This window comes from Thermobia domestica, chromosome 5 (genome assembly GCF_964235325.1).
Source record: "Thermobia domestica chromosome 5, izTheDome1.hap1.1, whole genome shotgun sequence".
In the NCBI taxonomy this organism is placed as follows: Eukaryota; Metazoa; Arthropoda; class Insecta; order Zygentoma; family Lepismatidae; genus Thermobia; species Thermobia domestica.
The window spans coordinates 195,285,314-195,311,566 of record NC_137458.1 but is presented as its reverse complement, the minus strand read 5'-3'; the positions used below and the strand labels follow the sequence as shown (position 1 = coordinate 195,311,566).

At 35.9% G+C, this 26,253-nt stretch overlaps 1 protein-coding gene across 2 annotated transcripts in view; it reads right to left on the bottom strand.

Annotated features, from left to right (window-relative positions):
* The window catches only part of g (adaptor-related protein complex 3, delta 1 subunit-like garnet), an 895,910-nt gene that overhangs the window by 20,599 nt on the left and 849,058 nt on the right, over positions 1 to 26,253 (bottom strand). For both annotated transcript variants that reach the window (XM_081759537.1, XM_081759539.1), the window contains exon 23: positions 9,888 to 10,022. In XM_081759537.1, the coding sequence (XP_081615663.1) occupies positions 9,888 to 10,022 (135 nt within the window). The remainder of the gene's footprint in view (positions 1 to 9,887; positions 10,023 to 26,253) is intronic.

The window sequence follows — 26,253 nt, the reverse complement described above, 5'->3', positions numbered from 1 at the left end:
CCAAATTTCAACCTACTAGGACAAAATTAACCTCCTGAAATTTGGCACTGAAAAACTACGTGTCTATTTCCGAAACTACAATATTGCACAAAACTAAGATCAAAACTGACCGTTTAGGATCAAAACCCATATCAAATATATGTACTAAAGTCAACCTCTTACAACAACTTGGACCTCACGAAATATGACATTGAACAAAAAGGTCCACATTCCCCAAAAAATGGGGTCAAAATATCACAAAAATTACAAAAAAACTATTACAGCACCCCTGACGTATTTCATTAATATATATACGCGTGTATCAAGTTTGAACCTCCTAGGCAACATTTTTGCAAGAGCTCGCTCGTGGCTAAGCAGTTAGTGCATGTGCCTCTGAGCTCACATTAACCGGATCGCACCTTAAACTGTAGGTCCACGTCTCATATAGCCTCTTTACTAAAACAGGATGTCCACTCAAACTCAATTCTGAAATTCACTGACATTTCCCGGTTTTCCCTGACAAACCGGGAAGTTTTCATTGACATGCAATTTCAAACCTTTGAAAGACATTTTTAATATACAATATTAAACTCTATGATTAAAAGATAGAATGTTAATGCATACACTAAGAACGGGTATCATACAAGGATTGTAATTACATGTAAAATGACAAACTATTGTAAACTGGAAATATTAAACTTTTCTACTTATGTACCTTTGCCTTTATATCAGTTGAACACGTTGTCTTGGACTTGTTATAAATATTAACATGATATAGGTACGTACGCACTTTGTTTCATGTTTCTAACTGATGATCCTTAAGACGCTCTTAATTATGGGTTTTGCATCTTTCTTCCTTTCTCTTATGTAACTCTTACACACACACACACACACACAAAATACCTATTGGTATTGCCAGTAACTATATTCTGTTAATTAATGGGTGATATCAATAAAACGGAGAAGTTAAAGTCTTGTAGTAGTTGTAGACTAGTCTTGAAGAGTATATTGCCAGGTGTGAGAATGACATAAATATTAAAATCTTGAATTTACTGAATGAAAGTAATTACATTTAAAATTAGATAAATCATTATGGTCGTTTTCAAGTAAGTAACGAGGACTGAAAATTGCCTAAGAATTCTAAATGGAATAAACTGACAACAACTCCTTTCAAATTAGATTTGAATATTCTATTTAACTTCATTATTTTTTAAAATCATGATCTGAAAATCGATATTTCAAGGTACTTGCACTAATGTGAGTTGATTTAATCACTCCTGATGTTACTCATTATTCAATATTGTTCAATAAAAGTTGACCGAAAATTTCTTTGCGTTTGATATTTGTTTTGAATATTATTATTTAAATCAGAACTGTGCTATGCATATTGGTTATGAGTGACTGAATGCATGTGTACAGGAGAGTACAACTATTCTCTTTCAGCTGATTATTTGGTAGCTACAGAAATAAACAATCTTAAACTACTAAATTTGTAAGATCCTAGCATTGTTTGTTTAACAAATCGCGAGGTAATATAGCACTGGGTAGTTTCCTCTTTTAGAGACAGATTTCTGTAGCAATCATGGCCATAGAAAATGTTCAACCTCAAAGATATGTAACAAAGAAAGTAATACAATTGTACATGTAATAATTTTTCAATTAGTAAACAATGTTAGTTGTTTGGTTTTACACAACGGAATTTAAAACTGCCAATACTTTGTTCTGCATGTGTGAGAAGTGATAATGGAAAGGAACATTCATGTTTACTGAAATTTAAGCAAGTTTTAAAAACCATCACTTGGAACCGAGTAATAAAACTTGATACATGAAGAGAAAATTTTATTATCTATGTGGAGAAACATTTTAATTGTAAATGTGTATGTTAACGAAGAATTTTTTAAAAAGAGATTCGTGCTTATGAAGAAATTTATTTCAACAGAGAATATATTTCAAAATTAGTAAAATTGTTTTTACATATAAATCTTTTGTATATACTTCAGTGAATTTTAATAACCCTGAGCAAGTACTTTTGTAGTCTTGCGCGAAAATGTTAACCTCTTAATGCTTCTGCGTGAGTATATTTTTACACATGGGAAATAAACCTGTATTTATATACTACTATACTTAAATAGTTTCTTATACATGAAAATAACTAGCACTTAAATACTGCTTTCCGAGTAAATCTCACCGAAACAAAAAGAAATCACATTTCAGAAGCAAAACGAACTTCTGAGCTCATTTCATGGTGATACTGCCAAAAATACTAATGATGTTGAATTTATCTACACCTAGAATTAAATATTTCGTTTAGGCGTTTTTACACATATAGTGACGAAATTTCAAATGAAAAGCTATAGAATATACATATTTAAATACCAGAAGTGGAGTGAATTCAGGGTTCCCACTCTTTTTCCCCAAAAAATTCCAGGACAAACCACCAATTTTCCAAGACTTCGACACAGGAAGGTGTAACAAAAACTCAATTGTAGGTTCAAAACTCACAACAGTGAAATGAAAAGTACAGTAGCTTATTGATATTAAGTGAATATTAATGCAAGTACAGTATTAGTACACAATAATTGAATACCCTACGCGGAGCGAATGTGTTTTTTTTTTTTTTTTGTGGCTCCCAACTCCCCTTATAGTTACCCGATCCACCCACATCCAGCACATGTGTTTTCAATCTTTCTACCTAATATTTTAATTGTGCACCGAACAAATTTACGAACAAAAATTTATTTTTCGTTCGTGGCATCTTCATTGCATGACAGTGTGACATTAGGGGAAAAAGAGGAATTCTATTACAAGTTTTTCAACTAAGAATGAAGTTGTGTGATTTCCTCATCTATACACATAATCTCTTTCTTCTTTAGCGAAGCTGCTCTACGGATAGCATTTGACTTTGTCAATAAAGTAAAGCAAGACTTCTGGTCTGCTTCATGTGCAAGCTGGTTTGCTTCAGTCTCCAAAGTTTCGCTTGTTTCCATCAGTTTCCTTTTCTTTCTCTGCAGCTGCTGTACATTTTCACTTATCTCTTTCCTCTTGTTCTGCACTTAGACTTTCTCTTTTAACAGTCCTTATTTTCTCCAGCTCTGCCATATAGCGCTGCCTTGCATGGAAGGCATGATGCAGCATTTCTTTCGTTATATTGATTGAAGTAATGTCTTTATGGGAAATGTTATCATACACCAATCTTAAATCGACCAATGATTTCTCCTTCATATTTTCAACAAGCAGATCTTTATTATTTATGTTGTAGCCTCGTTCGACAGCAGCCGTCCATGAGACAAAACCTGAAGCTTCTTTATGATTAACAACAAATCTTTAAATTCTTCCGAACTATCCAACAGATTTGTGTAAAAACAATCCAGCCTCTTAGGGTCCAACTTATACCGTACCCCAAGTGCATCTTTAAACTGCTCAGTAACTTTTCCATACAAAACAAACATTCTTTGGGTGTAGCCCATTTCTTCTCTAACAGTGACTGAAGGACATCACGAAATTTTATGGATGACACACTATCTGGATCTAGGCATGTAAGGTCTCTCATAAGCCTATATTTCAGTGGACTCTTCTATATGACATACAACAGCAATATGCACAGGAATGCCTGGCATTCAACTCTAAACTGGAGTTTTTTCCTTTCAGTGAAGTTCTTCACTTTGAATGTATTACGGAGACCTTGTGAAGCTGCAAATTCCAAGTCCACATTTGATGCACTCACCATGTTGCTTTTTGATGGGATGAACTGTGATAGTTTAGCAGCAGAAGACAACGTCTCAAGAGCAGATTTCTGGATGATTATGGGTGCCACTTTCATTCCAACTTCATACATTTTTTTTTAGCTAGGAATGGAACCAGAGGTTCAACACTTTGGTACCGCTGGAGGAGTGGGATTAAGAGACTAGTTACAAACACAAAAAATGAAACTTAAACTGCATTAGACTATCAGCACAAGCAACTTTCAAACACTGGAATGCATTTGACTGGTTCAGAACTCTTCCCAGACATGCTCTTAATGTAAGTTTCCACATTTCCAGAGCTCTTTCAGCTATCACTTGCGTCTTCCAACCACCTGTGAGCACAGAACTTCAATAAAAACTTTTCGCAGCCAGTATCAGAAACAAAATCCTAACGTTTTGCCGGATAGTCTTTAAACAGTCGCCACAGAAAGTTAACATTGATTGAGGTCCCAGTCTGTTGATTCACACGCCACACGAAAAGCTCCATGTAAAGTGTGCAAACCACAACTTCCGAAGTTCACCAATGAAGAAGAGTCTTCACCAATGTGACATCTTAACAGACTCAGCAGTTTCCAGTTAACACGTGGCCCATCCATCGACACCTGAATTAACTTCTCTGTTCCTTTGAGGAAAGCCTGCAGTAAATCTTCTGCCGTTGTATGACCTAAAAACTGGGACTCAATCACCATATTTTCATCAGTATTTCAGTATCTCAGAGCCATATCCATTTGTACAGACTGAGATACTTTGTCCAGACACTTCAGGCACTCACTGAAAGATACCACTAAACCTTGACTCCTACACACACTGTTCACAAGAATCTCTAAAATATATTCACCGAGAGCCATAGCAAATGATTTAAGATAACTTTGTAGGCCCACATTTAATTTTTTGAGCAAGTGCACTGTCTGGGAACATGGTCCTAAATAGATCTCCAATGTCTGAACATGAGTTATATGAGTACTTTGATTTTACCACCTTCATTGCCCACAACAGTTCACTTTTACGCATGTATTTCTGCAGATACATGTTGCAGCAGAATGTTTTCTGTGACTAATAGCAATTCTGTTGTGGAAGGTTTCTCTAAAGCACTACACTGTTTTTCATCCACACTCACAAAATGTGAAATTAAACTTCCTTCTCCTGGCTGTGAAGATTTATACTTAAAATACAGACGAGCTTTGGGAAAGAGTTTCAAAGAACAACTTCAATTTTTGAATGTTAATTTGGCCTTTCATGTGGCTTCGAACAGCTGCTAAACCCATGTTTGAAACATCAAAATTTTTGCCACATACCCAGCCAACCACCCTGTTAAAAAAAAAAAAAAAGCCCACCAACCACCACCACATGCAGGATCATGACAAATTATTATTCAGCACAAAAAAGGAACAGCAAAGAATAATCAATTAAAATTTTCATTATAATTATGAAAAATCTGACGTTCAATATTTCTGTAAAGGACCGTACAAAAAGCATTGCATTTCCTCGTCTGTCAGATTTGGGTGATTTTGGGATATGTTGTAGCTGAGGACCCCCCAATCAATTGTTTATATGGGGCCAAATCCCTATGACCAACTCTGAGCTCCAGAGGTCAAGAAAAGTCACACCGTTATGAGGATTATCCTCATTTGACGTAGCCCAGTATAACATACAACTTTTTTTGTATGTCAAGTTTGAACCAGTTCCACCAACACCCGTTTGTGACCTTTAGTGACCTCTGGAAGTCACAGGGTTGGTCATAGGGACTTGACCCCATATACATAATTTCCCGGAAGGTCCTCAGCTGGAACATATCCAAAAATCTCCCAAATGGGGCGGATAAGGAAATGCAATACTGTTTGTACGGTGTGACCTTTGGTGAACTCTGGAGATCACAAGGTTGGTCGTAGGGAGTTGGTCCCATATAAACAACTGACCAGGGAATCCTTAGCTACAACATATCCAAAAATCACCCAAATTGGACAGACGAGGAAATGCAATGCTTTTTGTACGGTGTCCTTTCAAGGACAGAAATGCATTTTCAAGGGCATTCCAGGATGTTTCCAGGACAAAATCAATTCAAGGACGTTTCCAGGATTTCCAGGACAAGTGGGAACCCTGGTGAACTGCAAATGCAACCGATAAAAGGTGAGGGAAATTTGGGTTAAAGAATTATTTGCACAATGTAACATCGATTCACAAGTATTTTCTAATGATGTGCCGTTCTTGAAGATGAAAATGTTCATAAAATTCAATATTCTGAGAAGTTATATATGAGAGTTTCTAAGGCGTGAATTACAAAATGAGATTTTAGAGCTCGTCATGTTTATCTGTAATACGCAATTTGGACTGGCGAGAGTGGTGTAAGCTTACTGCTGAGTATCCTATTAATGTACACTCATGTCCAAAATGATTGTCGCATATTTATAACTGTCTTCTTGTAAGAATATAATTTGATCATGATTTTGCAGGGTACTTTTAATACTGATACTATGTGTATAATCGGGAAATGTGTACCGTATTTGTGAATTTGTAAATTTCATAGGAAAAGAATTATAAATACGAAAATTAGAATGAGTAAAACAAATTGTTGCTAAATGGACAAGAAAGTTTTCGTTTTATTGTTTCTTATTTACTACTCTTTTGACATGAAATTTGCCACATACATGTCTTTGCCGATTATACACATACTAACATTATAAGAAATACCGGGCGAATTCATTATCAAATTATATCCCTACAACAACATATTTATAGACATGCTACAATTATTTTGGACATGAACGTATATGACATCTTAGCAGGGTGGAAAAAAAAATCATGATTTTTTTTATTTAAATAAAATCTTTCTCCTCGTATAATACAAGTCGCGAACTGAAGAAAAAGCATTACGAATTAGTATTAAATGCCAATTATGCCATTTAAGTGAAAGTATTGGGGTTGAATTTTGAATTAATCCCCAATCGTTAACCTATATCAATCCCAAATAATGTTTCTTAACAATTTTAAATTATTATTATTATTATTATTATTATTATTTTTGGTAAATTATAGACTTTCAGTCAAGCATCATCCCTATTTATCCTAGGATCATGGTTCATACCTCATTCTCTTCAGAATAGAACAGCCTTTAAAACGGTAAAATTCACATTTTCCCCTATCATGTCCCTGAAGCGGAAAATTTTGAAAGAAGTCGGGATTTTTTCTGATTTTTTTTTTTTTTTTTTTTTTTTTTTTTCAAATTTTGATCTCCTCTGGACTCCACTGTGTTAACGCACAGATCTTAAAATCAACTGGGAAATACTAAAGGTGTACTACATGTGTGTACAAAATTTCTTGAATAGTAAGGGCGGGAAAAATATTTAACAATGAACTAAGAACATCCCCACAACACCCTAGATAACCCGGATGTAATATAAAAATTTCCTCGGACATCCCTATTTATCCTAGAATCATGATTTGTATATTATTTTCTTCAGAATAAAACAGAGTTTCAAACGGTACCATTCAAATGTCTCCATCGTGTAGACTATCTGGGACTTGGGGCTGGAAAATCACGAAAAAAGGGATTTTCTGTTAAGAAATATCCCCTTTTTTTTAAAAATTTTTACCTCTCTGTACCGCCTCTGTTTAAAGGAAAAGACATGAAACAAATCTGAAAAATACTAAGGGGTGCAGTGGATGTGTCCAAAATTTCAAACTTCTAGATGCAAAAGTAAACCCGCGAAAAATAATATCCCCAAATGCCCCAGATTCCCGTATAAAACAGGATCTCAGGTAACAGTTTCCTGAGACATTCCTATTTATCCAAAGATCATGGTTCGTAATCATTCTCTTCAGAACAGAACAGCCTTTCAGATGGTATTATTCATATGTCTCCATCTTAGGCGGAAAAATCTCGAAGCTTTTTACTTTTTTTTTTTTATTTAACATTTTTGCCCCACTGGATCCCGCTGTTTTCAGGCAGTGATCTGAAATCATCTAAAAAATACTAAGGATGCACTGAACGAGTGTGCAGAATTTCAGTCTTCTGAATGCAAAATGTAGGCCCGCCAAAAAATAAAAATAAGCACAACAAAAAAATATCTTTTTTAAATTTATGACGTCATTACACCCTATGTCTCGACGCAGAGAGGCGTGAAAGAATATGTAACGTGCTCTACAATGCCTTCCGTCCTGAAAAACGAAGTAAAAAGCTTTATTGGTACTTTTTTAATCGAATAATGAATATTTTATCCTATCATCTAAAAATAGGTGATATAATTTAAAAGGTTAAGCGTTAAGGAAAAAGTACAGCAACGCTTATCGAAGTGACACTTTTTTTCCACAAAAGTTACTGATATTTGGCAGAGGCATATTTTTAAGGAAATTGAACTAGCTTGCGACACGAAATACATAAATTTTGCTTTAAGTTATAAAATCTAAAAAAAAATCGGAAAGGGGATAGGACACTTCTAAATACGTCCTATTATCTGGGAACAAATATATAGACGAGCACACAAAAGAATCTTCGTCTTAAATGTGGATGGTGATTTCCCCGCTGGAATAGTTAACGATTTACAATATAAACCCTATGTTACGAAGAGAAGAAAACAGGATTGCCCTGTCACCCGTTCAAAACGGGATTTTCCTTAGTCATCCTCTGTATGACACTTGTTTTCATACTATGCTGTACATACTGTACATTTGAGTCTCATTGTATTATGATTATCATCTTCCATAATCGAAATAATAGAACAGAAACGGGACTTTACTTATTTTCACTTTAAATTATTTCGGAATTTGATTAAAATCAACGATTTTTATATTTAAAAAATCAAGTGATTAAAATCTTGATTTAAATCAGACTGATTTAAATCAATCCACCCTGTATCTTAGTATTATATGCATAAGAATTTCTGGTAATTTCCGTTGTGCATAACTTTGACTCTGTTGTGTCCTTTAAATGTGACGTTGCTATCGTTACCATGGCAAGAAAGTTGGTCAGTTATCAACGATTCTGTGAGTTGTAGGCTCATGGCTAAATATCCTATTATTATGTGCATTATTATACATGGGAATGTCTACCAACTTTTGTTGTTGGTAACTGATTCTGCTGTTGCTATTGTTGCTGATTACCTGTTGGGATTACAAATTATCGTATTATTAAGTCAATTATCAGACATATGCACTTTTGACACTTTTCATTGTTGCTATACTTGACTGCGTTGTGGCCTTTACAGATTTGTTTCTACCGTTACCAGGGCAACGAGAGTTGGTCAGCTATCAACGATTCTGTGATACACATTTCAATATACAGTTCGCACCTTCGATACTGGCACGTTACGCTTGTTAATAAAAAAGGATACATGCGACCTTTAAGAACTTTACAGAAATTCTTCAAGGCTGCTATAATGAATCAAATTCTTATAATCAATTCTCTTTCAATTATATTTAACAGTTTATGAAGGGATTACATTTAACGATCAATATATTTTGAACCTGGTCGAACTTTTCTTGAACATGAATAAAAATATGTACAGATCACAAATACAAACTGTTTTCAAGGTCAAAGTTAGAACTATTCAGATATACAACCAAAGATTGCTAGCTTTCGGTTGCACATAGGATATTAGATAACCATGAACATTCGTAATGACACTTGGGAACACAGTAGAATACGAGACCGGGAGAGGTGGTAAGACTTGGAAGGTTAATTACTCACTTATACAAATTAGAGCAAACCGTTTGTACTCTTATGTGCGTTAGAAAGAAAAATGTTTCACTGATGTGAATGTATCCCGAAGTACAACTGGTGTCTACTGTTTGCAAGATTGTATTAAAAATTTAACAAAATATTCAATGTTTACCTAAATAATACACAATTTAATATATATATTGGCATCTGGTGACATAATTGTAAAATTTAACATTGCATTCATTTTTATTTTATTTTTCCTTTTCTTTAAAAATCTATTAGTGAAACGTACTTACGGTATTAAGCTAACATCTTTGAAGGTGTTTACGAATCATTTTTATGTAAGAAAGTGGTTGCGTAAACAAATAATTCCTTATAATCTTAACTAATACAATATTCAGTTTGCCCCTTCTGTGTTACTGCAGGTATCAATGTATGTTACAAAAATTACATAAGGAAAACGTTAAAAAGCAACGAACACATTTTACTACTCTCAAATATATCTTTACCTCAACTATATAGGTTATAGTTCCTCGCATTTTCTGAGGCAGGGTTACTTCAGACACAGAGAAAGCGAACTGAGCTTCAGTGGAACAACCGGAAGGCAACTGGAAGTGCAATTTGATTCCATACTGGTGGCTGTACTGTGAAAACAAGTATTTACATACATCATTACGTTCTTCATTCATTTATATAAAATACATATGTAAAAAAATGTTGAAATGATTCTAGATCAATTTACATTCTAAAAACACATGTTTTTAAAGAATTGACGATTTCAGCTATTTTAGGACTAGCTTGTGAAATTATATCAGCTTAATCTATATTTCATTGGTTAACACTGGTATTTGTTAGTTTATTACAGAAACTGACATCTTGTGAGAAACCTGGAAAGCACAATGGCAGGTTGCACATTCACACCAGTCGTGTATTTAATGTACTGGAAATATGGTACACAATAAATGTGTTGTCTAACACCAGAAATGAAGGCGACTGTATTAGTGAAGTACCAGGATAAGAAGTGTACATTGTAATTAGTTCTATGGAAAGTTCATTTGTTGAATAAACAGTTATCTAAAGTAACTGGATCGTGTACAAATGCTCTTTTTCTTCTTCTTCTTCTTCTTATAATAATAATAATAATAATAATAATAATAATAATAATAATAATAATAATAATAATAATAATAATAATAATAATAATCATCATCATCATCATCATCATCTAACCTACAAATAACTGCATACATAAGAAAAATCTGTAATGTTCCGGCAGGTATTTTTGGCGAGGGCTGTCAATCGAAAATCTTGCAATGTACATCTCCTTCGCTTACACTCAGACTGTTAGTAAAATATCTTGGAAGGATTTCAAAACATAAATCATTCTTCCGATTTAGCCCGGGAATTCAATCTATAAGCATTCTCATACATCACCACTTGGAAATACAAGAGAACTTAACATATATAACGGTAGAGATGAACCGGGAAAATATTATAAAACATATTTATATAATTTTCATAGTTCCAAACTAAGCTATGCGTTAAGTATACAGAGCCTTTTAGAATGGTTATATTCGTCCGTCTGTCGACAAGTATCAGAGCACTAATGGTAAGAAGCAGTTTCTTGATATCGATTGAGTATTGCAACATTATGTTTTTTTTTTCTTTTCTTAATACTCTATATTCAAACCGGAAGTGGTAGAAATCAAACATTTCCGGGTTTAACGTTGATCGGCATGGAGCAAAAGCCTAATAAATAATGAGAAGTGGTTTTCTGTGATCAATTAAGCGTCTCAAGGATAGATTCTATTTCCACCCTAATTAAGAAAGCAGGAAGTTGTAGAAATTGAGTACCAATTCAGGTTTCAATATTAATTTCCAAAGGGCAGACACGATAAGAGAAAGTAAGAAATAGCATTTTGAAATCTTTCAATTTAATGTCCCACGATTAGGCCCCTTAAGCGAAGAGAGACTATGATTAAAGCAAATGAATGATGATGGAAGAATTGATGGAATTAAATGTGAGAGGAAACGGGAGTACCACGGGAAAACCCACGGACACGATGTTGTCCACCATAAGCTTACTTGGCCGGGGATCGAACCAGGGACCCCACGCACCAGAGATAAGCGCCCTACCACTGAGCCACCGTCGTCTCAAATAGTTCTCTGATATGGCTTGAGTGATTCAAGTATAGATTTCTTCTGTTTTTTATTCCTATATTCAACACGGAAGTGTTAAATCTACGATTTCCAGTTTCGACGCTGATCGACATAGTAAAAAAAAGCGGTAACTGACAGCGAGTAGTAGTTTTTTGATATGGATTCAATACTGGAGGATTTTGTTCCACTTTCAACTTTGTTGTTCTTTAAAAATCAACCACTTCCAGTTTCAATTTTAATTTTCATAGAACAAGGGCTGTAAGTAAAAATAAGAAATGATTTTTGTCAGTTTCGACGTCTCAAGAATAAATTCTGTCTCTAGCCTTCCTCTTCAAAAGTAGTGGATGTCATATATTACCTATATCTATCTATCTATCTATACACTATCTATCTATATATTACGTTTAAAGGAAATTTAAACTTTGCCACTTTCAGAAATTTCATATGTACACTTGTGCTCACTAAGCCTTGCGCATATACTATAGTTCTCGAATTTTCGCATTTGCTACATTTTTCCTTCCGTCTTTGATTAAAGTGGAGTGGTTAGTAACTGGAGATGATAGAAGCATTTCTTGTAAGAAAATGTTTCTTTAAAATACTAAAAAATAATTATAAGCAAAAAACAAAATTAAGCTCGAGTAAGTGAATCCTGGCAATTGTGTTTTCGATGGATTTGTATAGTAATAAAGAAAAAATTCATGAATTTCTAAAAAGAGTTCCACAAGGGACGAAAGAGAGGAAGGAAGGGAGTAAAATGTTGAATATATTGGTTTAAATCTGATCTCTAAATTGTCTGCCAAACATATATTAGCTTTTGTAATCAAGATTTCGTAAGAAAATATAGAAACAGAAAAACCCTTCTCTTGAGTTTCCAAGTGAAGCGTTACGGCTAGGAGAGCTTAATGTAAGGTATAAAGTAAGAAGCTCTTTTAAAAGAGTCCCCGTGGATTAATGAGTAAAATGGAAGATACAAACTTTTTGAACTTTCTGATACCGAAACGAATGCTATTATTATTATTATTATTATTATTATTATTATTATTATTATTATTTCTTTTAGAATAGTAGGATGCTAGTAATATTTTCATATTCCTAAAATCTTAAACAATGTAATAAGAAAGTAACTTTTATTAAGTTTTTCCTTTCATCTACTCAGAAGTAGAGTACTATTGGAAATGGCTCTTCTATACTTGCTCCTCCATTCCTTCCCCTTCGTTACACAGCAAACAGGCCGACTTTCAACTTAGGTTAACTCAGGGGTGTAGCCAGCAGGTTTGTGTAGGGGGGCCCGGCGTTTTTGAGAGGGGGGCAGCTACAATGTACAAAGCCAAAAAAAAAAAAAAAAAAATGTGTTGCTGCTAGTGTTTTTGAGGCCTGAAAGAAAAGAAAATTTTGGTTTCCTTCTGGAAAACTAAAAACACTATTTTAGCTTCTTCTTCTTCTTCTTAATATTATTATTATTATTATTATTATTATTATTATCCATAAAATATATTCAAGATAGTTTTTATTATGCTTAATCAAGTACTACTGCCCGGGACTAATACTTTTGTGCATAACCATAAAGGTAACCAAGAAAGTTCTGTCCCTTTTCGTGGAGGTCTGTGTTCAAGTGGACCTCACACCGTGAGTTGAATTGCGAGTGGAGATAAGGCGAACGTCAGTTGTTGGGTTGGGTATATCCAACATACTACCTGGTTGTGTCAATTCAGACACACCGTGAACTTGCGTAAAGACAGAGGGAACATGGGACATCCACAGAGCGTCATAAGAGCATGTATGCTGAACGAGTTCAAATGGAGGTCAAACGCCGCTGTAGCGGGACAGAAGAGTTGAGTTGAGTTGATTTTGAGTTTAACGTCCCGTTCGGCAGCGAGGTTATATGAGACGTGGACCTACTGATTAACGTGGAATCCGAACCACATGAGATCCCGCCGGGAATCGAACCCCGGGACAGAAGATATGCCAGGCCTTTGGTGAGGGTGTCGTGACGACGCGGATATTGCAGCGATGGTTTAACAAGTTTAAGGACGATGACGAAACACCCGAAAACACCACGTGGCAGAATACCAACACATGTAAAAAGAGGAACTGGGACTACAATTCAGTGTGTGGAGAAACTATTCGGCAGCACATCCATCAACTTGTGAAGCACTACAAGTTGGGTCGATAAGTCTCACATATTTTAACTCCGGGCCAGAAGGCAACGCGGCAGTCGCCTGTGTTTATTTACTGTTTCGGAGCCATTTCTGGAAAGGGCGTTGACATGTGATAAAAATTGTGTCCTATACGAAGCTCCACGGCGCCGTCATCATTGGTTAGCATCCCATGAACCGATTTCAAAACAGCCGAAACCAGCACTGTACCAGAAGAAGGTCCTTCTGTGTGTTTGGTGCATCGTGCATCGGGAACTGCTACCAGCTGGTCAGAGTATCAATGCAATTGTATAGTATCAGAAACTGAGCTGTGCTCAACAAAACTCAAAACTCTGGCGCCATCACTTCTGAATTGCAAGTGGGTCCTCGTCAGAGATGGAATGGGTCAGTGGGTCAAGTTTTCTGAGTGGGTCAGTGGGTCGTGGGTCAATAGCATGTGACCCACTGCGACCCACCACCCACCATGATCCACTGCGACCCACCGACTCAGTATGATCTACCGACCCACTCTGCTCACTGCATTGTAGACAGTATTTTCTGAAGACTGGTAAATTTGTCTTCGTTTTACTTTCAAGACCTTCATTTCCCTTCCTCTTCCATTTGTTTCTGTCTACTTACCTGAGGTGAGTAAATCTAAGCAAGTGAAAAAAGAACTTCAGGCACTTTTGGATATTGATATTTTTAATTGTAATAATAGCAATAGGACTTATACTACTACTTGGTTTTCGAGACCTGTGAGGTTTTAGAGGAGCTAACTACTGGAAAAAATACATTTTTGAATCACTGTAATATATAAATTATTTTAAAAAATGAATGTAACTATGTGTGCCTGATCATCACGGTCAAATTACAAAGTCAAATTAAACTACTTTTGGTATATGGTTAGGGATGTTATATTGCTTTCATTATAATGCATAATATCCTAAGGAGGTAGTGAGAATCCGAATTTTTGCGGAAAAAAATTAGTATCTCGCAAGCCGTTAAACTTACGGAGCTGAAATTCAGTGTATTAAATCTGTATTGAAAATAAACATCCTAGCATTTTTTTAAAAATTCTTCTTTATGGGGGGGGGGGGGCACTTTCTATATATGGAGAATTTGTAGTGAGTTGGTTTGTAAAAAGGGTCGAAAACGATCGATGTTATATAAGAAAAACAATCAGAAACAAAAAATACAGTGCCTGGCTTCATATATCCATTGCTTTCTACTATAATAATTACTGAAGCTTATATTTATTATATGGAGCGCTTACAGCACAGGGCAATCAACCCATAAGATTGTGAGAAAAATAGGCATAAAATTTGTACTGTAAGCTTAATTGCACAGAAATTTTAAGTTTGGGTTGTACGCATAATTATAGGGAAAATTTTACTTTTTTTCCTTTTACGTTGGTCTACTTACCTTGATTTGGAATTTTCAAATTTAATCCTTTTTTCCACTGAAAGGTATCGATAATTCAACAAGGAAATAATTATACTATGATAATTTAATTGAAATTCATCGTAATTTGGCACATGGCAAACAACAGTGTGGTAATTGAAGGGGAAGAAGGAAGGAAATTCCCATTCACCTCTGAACACTTTCCAGGAACCTCGTTCCCTTTCGCTTTCTAGACGGGGGAGGGAACTTGATAATGGCATCCAACCTTTATGTGTAATTACGAAAATTAAATTGGTAAACAAATAAGAAATCATCAGTTTATCATGCTTTAATTGATAATTTATTCACAAGATCCCCTATCGAAGGCGTGGTAGATGAAGTTTCTGTTCTCCATGTGTCCATGGGCGGCTATTAGGGGGAAGCAAAGGGGGGCAGTTGCCCCCCAACTTTTTTGAAGTGACCCATTAATGTATACAGAGTTTCATTTGGAAATGTAAAGTTTTTGTGTGTATTACTGGTTCATAGAAAAAAATGTGCCATATAATATTTTTCGTTGCGTGAGTAGGCCTATGTATTGGTTGCCTTCCCGTGGAGTTAAGAAACTACAGGAATTGCGTTTTAATTGCCACGGAAAATGGTCCAAAAATTATCCTATTGGAGCGCAACAATTCCAGGATACTTTTATTTCTTTTAACAAGGGTTCGATAATCTTAATCAGCCGCTTTGAAACTAATTCAGAGAATATTTCGTCAAAAAAAGGTCTTTCACGAGTTATTCTTTAATTGAACAAAAATCGAAAGTTCCTAAAATGTCTTTCATCTTTCTAATAGTAAGGAATATTGATTAAAAAGAGAGTAATAAAAAACAACTTCTACCTTCTCCATTGAGTTGTTGATTTTAAGCTTAACGTCCTTTTCAGCAACGAGGCTATATGAGACGGAACCTAGTGATTAACGTGGAATCCGAAACACATGAGCTCCGACCAGGAATCGAAGCCGGGTCTCGCATACTTTTTCCATTGTTTTGCAGTGTAATATACGAGTGAAGTGGTGTGTTTAGGGGTGTACGAGTGTATATACAATTAAATTTAGTGAATTCAATATAATTCTAGGTTTTAGGATTATTTTCTATAGCTGGAGTATGGAGTGATTCTAAGTATTGTGTTTTGGTGTATTCCAAGAAAGTGAAAACTGCATCTAATGGCAACGAACATGTTTCGGGAAGCTGCAAAAGCAAATATTTCTTTCAATGTCGTAGCATATGCTTGTAGTATTTACTGTCTTTAATTTTCTAAGAGTAATAACATACATTTAATAGCATGTGTGGAATTAAAAATGTAAGTTGTTCATTAATCCCCAGTTTCAATATAACTTCTACGGAACAAGCTTCATTATTCATTACTCTGATTAATATTATCCTATCTATTTATTTGTTTTGCAAATTTCTTATTAAATACTCTGATCACATAATTTTCCAGACAGAAATTTAAGATGTTCATGAGCAAGGAATCAAATCTCTTCTTACACCTTCGTTGTTTAAAAGTACAAAGGGCTAGTCCCTACTTGCGTTGCTCTTGTCAATTTGCTTAATAAAATATGAAATACGTTATACAATATTTTAACTGAAAATATAGTATCCTATTAGTTATACAACCTTTCGTCAAGTAGTGTTAGAAACAAACAAGGAAACTAACATTAATATACAAATATTCAGGTCTTGCCCCCCCACTTTTAACGTTCAATTGCCGCCACTGCATGTGTCGACATTACCAACTGACATGGTCGATATGGAAAAGATGTTGTATGGTGATAGAAAGATGATACTTCTTGCTGAGTATTTCAAAACTGACCCAGAAAAATTGTTATCAGACTTAAGTCTAACAAGCAGATTGTCGACGAGGAGTTGCAGAAATCGGGTAGAAGTATTATCAATTTCCACGACAGAGTGCGAACGGGGATTTCCCCTTATGAATTTACAGATGACTGATATTAGAAATAGACTAAGTGCTCAAAGATTATCTAACTTGTTGTTCATCAATGTTAATGGCCCACTGCTAGACAAGCTCAAAGCAGACGAGCTAGTTATTTCTTGGTTGAAGGATAGACATCGTTCAGCTGCGGATGATTTACCACGAAAAAGTTACCAACAGGAAATAAACCCGATTTCAGATTTGTTTTAAGGTGGAAAATTACGAGTTATGGAAAATGTATACTTGTATTACTAATTGCTTATTTGTGTTATTCAACTTTGTACCTAATTTTTAGTAAGTCTCTTCTTTGCTTTAGGTAAACTACTTTGAATAAATATTCATAATAATTGTAATTATGCATATTTGTAACTTAAATTTAACATGGTGTTTTAGTGATTACACAAATTACAATTATGAGCATACTTTATGGAGATGCTCTCACATAGGGTATCCGAGCACGTTTATATGCTATGAAAAACTGATTTTTCAAGTCTTTTGTGAGAAAAATATTGTAAACTGAGAAACCATAACCTTTTCCATATTGTACAGGGATATTTACCTGCAAATAGAAGTTTCTTTTGGAATGCGTTCAAAAATTAACACTTGCAAGAATACTCTTTTAGTAAAAGTATATTTTAGGCACACACTAATTTCCCCCCACCTCGAACTATTTCAATTTCCTCACTAACAAACACTTTACCATTTTATATCGTAAAGGTCAGATCCACCGTTATTATAACAGAGTGGTGCTTGAGCGATTGACTAGAAATTCAAACTCCGATTAGTGACAGTTTCACAGTCTGGTTTCATTACAAGTGCAAACTCTTTAGTCAGTACAGAAGGGGCCGTGGATCGTGTTCAGAGTTGATGATGGATTTTGGTGAGTCAGAGTAGGTCACAGTGGATAAGTGGTTCGTGGTGGGTGGTGGGTCACGGTGGTTCATGGGTCATGGTGGGTCACAGTGGGTCAGAGTGGGTGGTGGATCATGGTGGGTCGTGGGTGAGAGTGGGTCACGGTGGGTGGTGGGTCAGTGGGTCGTGGGTCAAGTTTTCATTGACCCACGCCAACTCTGGTCCTCGTTTACGGGACAACGCTAAGTCCCACGTGGCTAGGATGACTCAGGACACCATTTTCCGCCTTGGATGGGAAACAATATTGTAACCACTATATTCCCCGGGTATTGCACCGTCCGATTATCACCCGTTCCACTCTTTGGGCAATCACCTTAGAGGACGCCAGTTCAAATCCCTAGTAAAAGTCCAAAATGGACCTGATACTTTCTTCGTTTCACGGCCCACCAAGTTCTACTGCGATGGATTCCATGGCCTTCCAGAACGTTTAAAGAAGGTCGTCGATGCTGATGGGGACTATTTTTGATCTTCCAGGTAGTCTTAGGTGACATATTGATGTTCGAAGGTGGTGGGTGAAAAAGCAACAAAACTTTTCTTGGTTACCTTTATATTTAAATTTAAGACTTTGTATACAGAACCTATCTACACAAGTTTGATTTTCTTTGAAATTTCACTTAATTTCTTTACGGTTTCCTGACAAAAATATTTATTTATTATTCGTGACTAAAAAAAAATATTATTTTATTACACTGAGTAGAAATAAAAGAGAGAGCGAATGAAATCCAAATTGAATAATAGCATTGTTTCTCACCAAATTTTCCATCCTCTATGTCTTTTAAAACACTTGTTAAAGCATATAAAAATATACTGAACTTGCCAATCAGTTTAGTACCTTTGTTTTATGGCTGTATTTGTAGTACGTTGTTAAAAGTTAAAACGTTTGTCTTCAAAATGTCAAATATAAATCGCAGTAAATTGTGTAATCTGCTGTCACAAAAAAGTATCCTATTTTTCGATCGGTATAAGGAAGTTGCTCAGAGTTTTTGTTGAGCACAGCTCAACTGCTGACACTACACAGTTGCATTGATACTCTGACCAGTTCGTAGCAGTTCCCGATGCACGATGCACCAAACACACAGAAGGACCTTCTTCTGGTACAATGCTGGTTTCGGCTGTTTTGAAATCGGTTCATGGGATGCTGACCAATGATGACGGCACCGTCGAGCTTCGTATAGGACACACTTTTTATCACATGTCAACGCCCTGTCCATAAATGGCTCCGAAACAGTAAATAAACACAGGCGACTGCCGAGTTGCCTTCTGGCCCGGCGTCAAAATATGAGAGACCATCGACCCAACTTGTAGTGCTTCACGAGCTGATGGATGTGCTGCCAAATTGTTTCTCCACACACTGAATTGTAGTCCCAGTTCCTCTTTGTACATGTGTTGGTCTTCTGGCACGTGGTGTTTTCGGGTGTTTCGTCATCGTCCTTAAACTTGTTAAACCATCGCTGCAATGTCCGCGTCGTCACGACACCCTCACCAAACGCCTGGCATATCTTCTGTCCCGCTACAGCGGCGTTTGATCTTCATTTGAACTCGTTCAGCATACATACTCTTATCACGCTCTGTGAATGTCCCATGTTCCCTCTGTCTTTACGCAAGTTCACGGTGTGTCTGCATTGCCACAACCAGGTAGTATGTTGGATATGCCCACACCAACAACTGACGTTCGCCTTATCTCCACTCGCAATTCAACTCACGGTGTGAGGTCCAACTGAACACAGACCTCCACGAAAAGGGACAGAACTTTCTTGGTTACCTTTATAGTTATGCACAAAAGTATAGCGTTTGGTCCCGGGCAGTAGTTCTTGATTAAGCATAATAAAAACTATCTTGAATATAATTTATGAATAATAACAATAATAATGATGATAATAATAATAAGAAGAAGCAGCTAAAATGGTGTTTTTAGTTTTCCAGAAGGAAACCAAAATTTTCCTTTCTTTCAGGCCTCAAAAACACTAGCAGCAACACATTTTTTGGCTTTGTACATTGTAGCTGGGCCCCCTCAAAAACGATGCCCCCCCCCCCACACACAAACCTGCTGGCTACACCCCTGATCAAACCAAAACCAACTAGTCAAACAAACAGAAACTGTGCTGGGAAAATGATACTGGTGCGACTGAAACGTGTAACTGACATGTGTCACTGTCAGTTTCAAAGGTGAACAAAAAAACTGGAAATTACAATACCACTTAGTCTATAATCTCAGGCTAAAGCTACACTTTTTGTCATATTTCAACCAACGATTGGATTCCATGACGAGAGAAATCTGCGATTGAAAGAAATAGTGAACCTCATATTGCACCATCCGTCATCACGAGGTTCTTCCCTGACAAAAAAAGTGACCGAAATACCGAAAGATGTAATCGGTAGGATAGATAAGGTGAGTGAAGAAGGGTTTATTCCATAGATCATGGACACACTCTCTTGTACTTCTTGGGCGTGCATTGAAGTGCATAATGTAAGCGTCCATTGAAGTGAAATTAGAACATAACGTCTGTTCATCATCATTGCTAGTTACTTGCGGAGAGGTTTGAGGTGCATTTCACGTAGTTGAACATTGTAACGATACACAGTGACAGTTTCACTTCGAAATGAAATGAAATGAAATGAAATCTTTAAGTTTTACGTCCCACGGTTATGCAGGTTAGGCTAAAGGAGACGGGGATGAGAGATGAGTGAAATGGTGGAATGAAGAAAGTGGGAGGAAACGGGAGAACCCCGAGATAACCCACGAGCACGGTGTTTGTCCACCACAAAAAGTTTACTTGGCGGAGGCTGGGATCGAACCCGGGACCCCAAGCACCAGAGGTGAACGCTCTACCATTGAGCCACCGCGCCCCCAGTTTCACTTCGAATGTGAAAGACATTTTGCTACCATAGATTACGACAGTAGCAACAAAACCTTCTGTGGTTGGAGAGATTGTTATGAATTTTATCTTGGACGTTGATCACGATCCAAAAATGTCCTGTTGTTTTATGGTTGTCGTAGCAGATCCATTTTCATCAGATGTCACAACACAGACAGGAATCATTTCTAGTTATTCCGTACGCTTAAAGAATTTTACACCTTCAGATGGTGGTCTTTGTTAGCTGGTGTTAACACTTGTGGGGACTGTAAGTCCTTTTTTTTTTTTTTTTTTTTTTTCATCTTACTTGTTCCACAGATCTGTCAAACGACTGTCATAGTGTATACACATATCATCTTCAATAGCATGAATCTTCGTTTCTATTGTTCCTTAGAATCTCAGGCGGGAAGTGACAAAGTATGTAGATAGTGAGGTTTGAACGCATTGATTGTGTCTTCAGTCACAACGTTGCGTAGGCTTTTGTCTAACAATTACTTTGTTGGTCGGAAACCATGGACCTTAGTTTTCAATAGTCACAGGCACTAAATGTTACACATCAACGACGTATGGTGTGTTCATTCATTACTCCTGACCGAAATCCACTCTTGAGATTTCTTACGGCTAAATGTGCAGAATGTTCCAGTTTGAACTCCTACTACAGGAAAATCACTTGCAATTCTATTGTCTCCATTGTGCACTTTCACATGGCTCTCATCCAGTGTTCCCCAAACCAGTTTACCCCATCGTGGTGAAAGACGACGCAAAATTTTACCTTCTCCAAGAAATTAATTATCATGTTTTAATTAATGGCTCTCATCCAGTGTTCCCCAAACCAGTTTACCCCATCGTGGTGAAAGACGACGCAAAATTTTACCTTCTCCAAGAAATTAATTATCATGTTTTAATTATTATTATTATTTTATGCTAGCTAGTTTTACATACTCGTACAGTATTTTATTTACTTTATTTTCTGTAACAATATTTTCGTCGTTTGTTGGAACAAAAACAAAAAATGAAAATGTTCATGACGATTGCTTTGTTTGTTCCGGAAAACGTACAGGAAAACAATTATAAGATACTTGGAAGTGCGGTGGCCAGTAGAAGAGCATTCAACTCTGGTGAAAAGTCCAGGAATCGATTTCTAGATAAGAGAGTCTGTGGAGGACAATATCGCGTCTGTGAATTTTCTTGGGAGTTTTCCCGTTACTTTCCATACTGTTATTCCACCAATTATTTAATAATAATTTACTTACATTAATTATCAATATTGTTCAGATTAACAAGACATAATAGTAAGACGTGAAACTAGGTATTTCAGTTCATGTTTTATTTCATAAGGAGTCCGAGCTTATCGTCAGGCTGTCTGCAGATTGACCAGAGAAAGACCACCAATCGAGATAAAGAGAGGCAGAATAGGATATGCAGAAATACACATGAGTACTTACACTCAATACACTTCATGAAATATGCCAACAAACCGTAAGAGGGGATTCTCCACATTAACCCTTAATACCGCAAGGTGTGTCCAATGGACACATAGCTTTGAATTTTTGGAAGCTGTATCTTTATTATTTAGAAAATTTTCTTTTCCTTCCAGGTATGCTTCTAACTACTCAATAGCATTATATTACCTGAGTAAGTTCGTTCTAGGTGCTGATTCTTATTGCATATGGCGGGATTAATACTTTTAGTTCGTTAATGCCGCAAGATGTGTCCAATGGACACATATTTAAAATGTATTGAATAATTGTATTTTCAAAATTTTTGAATCAATAATCAGACGTTTTATCATCCCCTCGTTCTTACTTGAGTTCTCTTTTCGTGTTTTCTTTCTTTCTTTGTCTCTTTTTCGATATTTAAGTTGATAAAATTTAGTAAAGTATCTCTTGTATGTAGTTGCTTTCTTGCCAGATGTTGCTGGCAGTATTGGTATGCGCCTTTAGTAATTCATTTGTTTTCCCTTGCTTTTGTAGTGATGGAGGTTGTTCTAGATTATTTATCTTTTGAAATATTTTCCTTTGTGTTTATGAGTATATTTTATGTGTAAATATGGCAAAAAGAAAACTGAATGATACGGAAATCGAACAAATACTTGCTGATGATAAATTGTGTTCAGATTACAGTATAAACTCAGATGAAGAACTGCTATTCGATGAAACAGTTGAAAGTGATTCGAGTGAGGCGGATTACGTGAGTAATGTAAGTGAACATGAAGATGAAGAAAGTGCTTCGGATAGTGATAATGACATTCAAATACCTTCTCGTTCAAGAGTAAGTGAATATGCAAGTAAAAATAGAACCCGTTGGAATAAGGACATTCCGACTTCTACCAAAATAAAAGCACGAAATATTGTTAGAGGCAGTTGCAATAAAGTAGTTCTTCCTGCTAACTGTGAAATAAAGACACCTGAAGATATCTTCCACATATTAGTTGGGGATGATATTATAAGTGATATTGTTACAAACACAAATGCAGAAATTAATCGGGTCTATAGGGATAAAAAGAGGGAAAAGGTGTGGAAGATGTGTGATTCTGAAGAAGTTTTAGCATTTATTGGACTTCTTATTACTGCTGGTCATCTGAAATGGAAAAACATCAAGTCCCTATGGAATATGAGTTATAAAAGATTTATTGATATACTGTCTTTCATCAGGTTTGATAATAAAACTACTAGGTCGAAAAGAAGGAAGGACAAACTTGCTCCGATAAGAAACATTTGGGAAAAGATTTGAAAAAGTTAACAAAATATTATCTTCCTGGTAGTCGTCTAACAGTCGATGAACAGCTTGTTCCCTCTTCAAATAATACATGCCGTCAAAGCTGGATAAGTACGGTATGAAAATTTGTGACTCCAAAACCCATTATCCTTTGAAAGGTATACCGTGCTTAGGCAAAGAAGGAAGGAAAAGAGCAAATAAGTTAGCTACAGAAGTTGTTTTATCGTTAGCGGAACCATATTATCGAACTAACTGAAATATAACTTGTGACAATTTTTTCACAGACATGGAATTCGGAAAAACCTTACTAAGAAACGGTCTAACAATAGTAGGCACTGTGAGAAAAAACAAATTATTTGTTCCTGAAGAATTCAAATCAAGCAAGAACAGGGTTGAGCAATCATCTATCTTCGGGTTCACAACTGATTTCATATTAGTTTCCTATTGCATGAAACCGAAAAGGGCTGTTACTCTTTTGTCAAGCATGCACAACACTGACGATATAGTTGTTGATAAAGAAAAGAAGCCAGAAATAATACTGTAATATAATGAAACAAAAGGCGGCGTTGATAGTTTAGATCAATTAGTACACTGCTACTCCTGCAAAAGGAAAACCAATCGATGGCCTCTAGCGTTCTTCATGAATCTTCTGGATGTATCTGCTGTTGCCGCCTATGTCGTGTGGTTGAATATCAATCCTCAGTGGAACATAAGAAAAGCGAACTCGAGACGACATGTTTCTTGTGGAGTTGACGGAAACCTTGGTTCTCCCTCAAATCCATCGAAGAAAATTAGGACTTCAGAGACCTGTTCTTACTGCAATCGACGTGACACGTGATACTTCGGCAGCTCAGTCCAGTGTATCATCCACAGGTATTGGCACATTCAAATCTACGCCCAAGAGAAGATGTTACATGTGTAACCCCAAAAAGTGCAGAATGCAGAGACAAGTGTGTGATATTTGCAAGAAGAATGTCTGCCCTGAGCACTCAAGTGTTATCAGAAAGTGTCTGAAATGCTCCATGGGTAACTCTAAAGGGGAAATATACAAAAATGTAATGTCAATGATATATCAAAACATATGTACTAAGAAAATATTAAATATTTTCAAAGTTTTTCAAATGAGTCGCTTATCATATATTAGATACTTGAGGGTGGAAACCCTGAACAATATATATATATATATATTGTCTTGTATTAGAATGTAGAATGTAGTGATGTTAAATGTGTGAAGTGTTGAATGTTTTGTCAACAATACCAAACAAGTCTAGGAAGAAAACATTAGTGTTCAGTTTTTCAAAGTAGTTGTTTACCTTTGGTAGTACAAAGAGATGGAAACACTGAGTATTATATATTTTTCCTTATATTAGAGTATTTTGATGATCAATGTACAGTTTAATCCATGTTATGTCAATAATATACAAAAAATATATCTATGAAGAATACATTTGTCTTTATTTTTACAAATTTTTTGTGGCTTATCTTTCGTAATGCAAAGGGGTTAGAAACACTGAATATTACATTTTTGGCTTATGTTAGAATGTATTGATTTTAAATGCACATTTCTACAAATTTACAGTTAAGAAAAAATAAAATATTAAAGTATTGAAAACGAAATGAGGTGAAAAATCGCAATGTGTCCATTAGACACACCTTGCGGTTTTGTGTAACTAAAATACCTTGCGGTATTAAGGGTTAAAATAAGGAAACAGTTCATATCGATTTGTGGCAAAATTTCAGTTTCAGATCTAGAGCCGTCTGAGAGCATGAAAAAAATTACACGTATTATACACGTTATCCAATAACTAACAACCAACTATTCAGATATACTTACGAATTTTTAAGCATCACCAGTTAAACAGATCCTCGTGTTCGGAATACTGATGTAATATTTTTCGGTATATTTCGTGCTTTTTTACACTTATAAGTGTGAAACAGTACATCGCATTACCTGTTATTCTGAGCACCAGGAACCGAGGAACTGGCGGTCTCTAACACTCTTGACTTCCCGTCGACGCATTACATGTCCACTGTGATCAAGGCTTAGCTTTTACCACTTTGGACTCACCTTCAATTCAATTTCCCATAAACACATTACGTGTTCCGTGCAGTCACAGTTTACCTTTTTGCCTATATTGAATCCCCTCCATTTAAACGTATATCTGATAAATCTGTTGGAACATGTCTGGGAATTATGCGCTCTAGAGAATTCCTTATGCACTCTCTACACCTTGGTGAGATATGCATTTTTGGATGGCGTATGGATGACGTCCTTTACACTGATAATCACCGCCACTCCATGGTATACTAGTTTTTGAAATAACGCGTGTTGTAATAGTTTTCACCACGCTGCCACTGAATGCTAAAGGCTGGCACTCTGAGAACATGAGGGATTTTATTTCATTGTAGTTCCTGTATGATCTTGATTGTAACCTCAAAACGCTATTGTTTTTTTTTTTTTTTTTTTTTTTCATAATAGAAAACTAGTTATAGAATACATAACTACTAACAAAGAAAACAAGAACTCTTATAACTTTATATCTACTTTTGCATCCTCTGTGTAATTTAGCAACGTCAGGTAGTTGTAATGATGAAAACTGTTGTACCTACCGTTGCTACCTAATCAGGCATTTTCACTTAATGATAGTTACTCGTATTTAATTGTGCTTTTCCGTCCCCTACCTTCCCAGTTTTACTAATATGAGCACATGTTACCCTTTACATA